At 30.0% G+C, this 4,595-nt stretch overlaps 1 protein-coding gene across 2 annotated transcripts in view; it reads left to right on the top strand.

Moving 5' to 3' along the window:
- Positions 1–418: 418 nt before the first annotated feature.
- AP-1sigma (AP-1 complex subunit sigma-2) overlaps positions 419–4,595 on the top strand; it is an 8,010-nt gene continuing 3,833 nt past the window's right edge. For both annotated transcript variants that reach the window (XM_018461245.1, XM_018461244.1), the window contains exons 1-4: positions 419–509; positions 596–774; positions 1,815–1,923; positions 2,029–2,166. In XM_018461245.1, coding sequence (XP_018316747.1) covers positions 507–509; positions 596–774; positions 1,815–1,923; positions 2,029–2,166 — 429 coding nt within the window. In that variant the 5' untranslated portion in view covers positions 419–506. The remainder of the gene's footprint in view (positions 510–595; positions 775–1,814; positions 1,924–2,028; positions 2,167–4,595) is intronic.

Genomic DNA, 4,595 nt, shown 5'->3' with positions numbered 1-4,595 from the left:
TTCCTAATATTTCCTCCATTGTGCGCGGGGCCTTTGAATGGCGCGCGCGTTATTTGTGCTGTTTCCGGCCGGTACCCAGCAATGACGTTCTTCCGGTCTTCTGTCGTGACTCTTAGGGCGTGTTCACACCTTGACGGAAAAGCAGAAAGCGGAAAAGCAGTGGCCAATCACAACTCGCGCTGGTAGTAAGTAATACAAAAAGCCGAAATTGTCGAATACCAGCGCGAGTTCTGATTGGCTGCTGCTTTTCCGTCAAGATGTGAACGCGCCTTTATTATAGGGCTCTAGCGGAGCAGATCCGTGAGCGCTCGTTGCTATTGGATGATCTAGAAGAATACACCAATAGCAGCGAGCGCTCACGGATTCGCTCCGCAACAGTTGAGTTTGCTGAACGCGACCAATTTATGCGGGTGTTGTCGGTCGTTGTCTATTAACGCGTAGTGCTATCTGCTATTTGTGAGAGATAAAGAATTGTGCGAGACGCGAGATAACAGGATCGCGACAATATGGTGAATCTTTACGCTATGTCTTAAATTAATAATAAGAAACGTGACTTTAAAGTAATCCTTGACCATCACCGTCTTTTTTTTTGCAGATGCAATTTATGTTACTGTTCAGTCGCCAAGGGAAGCTTCGTCTACAGAAGTGGTATGTCGCGCATCCAGATAAGTTGAAAAAGAAAATCACGCGTGAACTGATCACCACGATACTCGCACGAAAACCGAAAATGTCGAGTTTCTTAGAATGGAAGGACGTTAAGGTTGTTTATAAAAGGTATATGATTCATCAACGATTTATGTATACTAAGCATTTCTACCAATGTGATTAAATTAAGGTTAATTTCTTTTTCATTTTTTTCTAAAGTTAATTCTGCAATGCATCGGTAGTTCTAAGGAGCTTCATGCATAATTCGGAATGCATCCAAAGACAAATGATGCATTATGCGTTTCATGCGTAACTCCGAATGCACTCTTAATGTCTGAGCACAAGAATTGTAACGCTTAGAGACTGAAGCCTATTCTACAATGTGCTGTTTGTTTCTTGCTTTTTGCTATTTTTTGTATCTTGCCTTTTTGCTTCTTATCCTATTTTTCGTTTTCTGTTGCTCGAGATAAACGTTAACGAACTTCAGAAGAAACAGAAAACACATCAAGAAATATAATTGTCGATAAAACGATCACAAAGAGGAAAAAAGCCAAAGGTAAAAAGCAAGAAACAGAAAACAAAGAGCACATTGTAGAACAACCATTAGGGCCCTGGCACACAAAAAACTTAAGGCAATAAGATGTAAACAGTAAGGAAATTAACATGTTGGATTCGCTACTGCTTATGTTTTATTGCTTAAGTTTTTTTGTGTGCCATGGCCCTTAAGTTGTAAGTAATTCACAAGCTTTGGCGTATAACATGCGACTTATTGCCGTCTCTTCGAGACACCGTGAATCAGTGAAGTTGGTCAATGGCTAATTTTAACGATTCATCGATAAGACTTAGGCTCATTGTAGAATCAGCATAATTCTTGAAACTAGAAGATAAAAAAATAAATTAAACCGAGATTAAAGTTAATCTGCATTAATAGAAATGAATGTAAAGCCTGATTCCACTAACGTAATATTTGTAATACTCCATGAGATTGATTAATACTGTTATCTATAGGCTGGCTTTGTAACAGTAGTCTTGCTAGTATGACACTACATTAATAAAGTAAATACATTCATCAAAATTTCATCAAAATTATCCTTAATCTATGATATCATTTTATAATTTGTAGGAAGTTTTTTTTTTATTGTAAAAAAGTTTCTGATTTATGCTTACAGATACGCAAGTTTATACTTTTGCTGCGCAATTGAGCAGAATGACAATGAATTACTAACATTGGAGATTATACATCGATATGTTGAATTATTGGATAAGTATTTTGGTAGTGTGAGTATTATGTTATTGAAATACATTTAAAGTACATTTCTGTTAAGCCTTGTAATTTGTTGTAATATTACATATTATAATTTATTATTTATAATCTATTATTAGGTATGCGAGTTGGATATAATTTTCAATTTCGAAAAGGCATACTTTATCTTAGACGAATTGCTTGTTGGTGGAGAAATTCAAGAAACTAGCAAAAAAAATGTATTGAAAGCCATTGCTGCCCAGGACCTGTTACAGGAGGTTAGTTACGGGGATGTACCCCTTGAATTGTAACATGTCTTAATTTATTAATAGCACACAAAGGTTGTACACATATTATTTTCTTTTACAGTCATTTTTTTGCTGTAAAAGAAATATTTTTAGATCGTTTTATCTTTTTACTAGCTGTTTACACTTAATGCATACTTAAAGAGCCATATATTTAACAAAATTATACCCACAAATAGAAAGTACAAATGAAAGTTGTATTTGCATATATGCATAATTAATTTAATATGTTAAAACGATCTATACTCCTTTCTTGCCAGTCATGTTTTGATTAAACGATCATGATATTGCAGGAGTCAATCATGTATAAAATCTATTTAAACTAGGTGAAATTACAATCAAATTTTATCTCGATTTTCCCGGTTTAATTCTTTTTGCAACATAGGTTTATTATTTCTTTTTTATAGAAATATATACGTGAAATATATAATATTGAAGCAAATCTTTTTGACGTACAATCGATCTTGACAATTGTCTATCTTTTTAAATATTTGACACCTAATAATAATAGATTTATACAGATATATAAACGAATCCATACAAAATACATGCATGAAGGCATTTGAAGATAATAATTGCCTCTTTATATGAAGCAATTCGAATTTCCTAGCTTTAATATTGCCTGTCTTCTTGCATAATCATAATATATACATGCTATATCTATTTAGAGACAGATGAGCTTCCTTCTTTGTTGATAATTCTATGTTGTAATATTTGATATTGCACGATGTGATTGAACGATATTTAGCTTATGCATTTACGTTGATATTCCATATATATGAGAAGTCTTATTGCTTGTATAATCACTATGATGTATAGTCACAATTCAGCACTACGTTTACAAGTTATTTCACACGTGCTGTCTTATATAATATATAAAACCGGATAATTTTTAATATTTCATAATATTATGTTTGTATATTATAAATATTGCTTTGGACGGGGAGATATTTTCAAAATTAATAACTCATATCAAATCTTAGATCTATCTTTCTTGGTCATAAATACCTCTATTATAAATATAGCTTTTCTATATATTCTCACTGTCCTATTTTTTTAAAGCATGATCAACATATCGTCTGCATTGTAATGTCATATACTGATGATAGAAAATTATAAGATAACAAGCTTAAATGTTAAATATTGAACGTTGTTATAGACAATCCAGACAATTCTGCGTGCGTAAATGCTTATATACGCTTCTCGTTTATCTATAAATGAGCTTGTATACTACTTTATTGTAAATATTTTAATTATTGACAACATTAAGTATATATGCAACAGCATTTATATAATGAATACTACTTGGTAATTATTGTTGTGTAATTTATATGACAGAAAAAGATATTTTTTGAAGTTTGTATTATTTCTTATAAATGTATACATATATAAGAAATGTTGGCCATCTAAGTTTTTGATAATTGTAATTTTGATAGCTGTAATTTAAAACATGGAATAGTACAAAAATAGTATTTTTTATATCTGTTGAAAGATAAAAGATATTATTGAACTCAAGATTTTACATAATATATACAATGCAAAACGTTTGCAGTTGATTTTATTTACTTAAAAGAGATGATATTAAATTTTTTTTCAACCTATGTGCTATGACATTACTCTGTATATATTTTTGTGCTTAGATACTGCTAAGTATTTAAAATATCATACATCTTATATGAAGTATAGTATTGCAAAACAATTGATAAATCAAAGTTATATGTTCTAAATTGATAATACAAGAAAATGTATAAAACGACAATTAAAGCGATAATTTAAATTTTATTTAAAATATGTGCATTATACGAAATTTTTAAACTGTAATACCTACTGAGTGAGAAATTTTCTTTATTGTTATTTCATTCATTCTGCCATTTGAGTAGTTCAATTAATTAAATTAAGTAATTCAATTAATTAAGTAGTTCAATGTATTATTAATTAAGTAGTTCAATAACATATATTGTTTTCAGTATGTATGCCATTTAAATTTTAGTAAAAATAACATAGGTTTGGTATTCACAGTCGGTTCTTATATTTAATGCCGTTTTAAGCAGTCTTAAGACGTCATAAATCACAATCATGGAATTGTATTAGTATATTAAGACATTACTTAAAATAGGCTTGAAATAAGAACGAACTGTAAATACCGATCATAAGTATCATTGTTCATTCTAGTCTATTAACTTTTTTGAATAAAATATTAGTTTACGAAAAATAGACATGATAAGTATAATACTTCACATACATAAACTTTTCTAATTAAAAAATATATAAAGCATAACTCAATATACTTAATAAATAAATGAAATAAATAAGAAATAAATTAAAGAAAGAATTAATTTTTTTCAAGTTTATAAATTATATTAGTCTACAAATGTATATATATATATATGTATATATATATA

Source organism: Mycetomoellerius zeteki, unplaced genomic scaffold (assembly GCF_001594055.1).
Source record: "Mycetomoellerius zeteki isolate Tzet28-1 unplaced genomic scaffold, Tzet1.0 scaffold120, whole genome shotgun sequence".
In the NCBI taxonomy this organism is placed as follows: domain Eukaryota; kingdom Metazoa; phylum Arthropoda; class Insecta; order Hymenoptera; family Formicidae; genus Mycetomoellerius; species Mycetomoellerius zeteki.
This window is presented reverse-complemented; position numbering and strand designations above follow the sequence as displayed.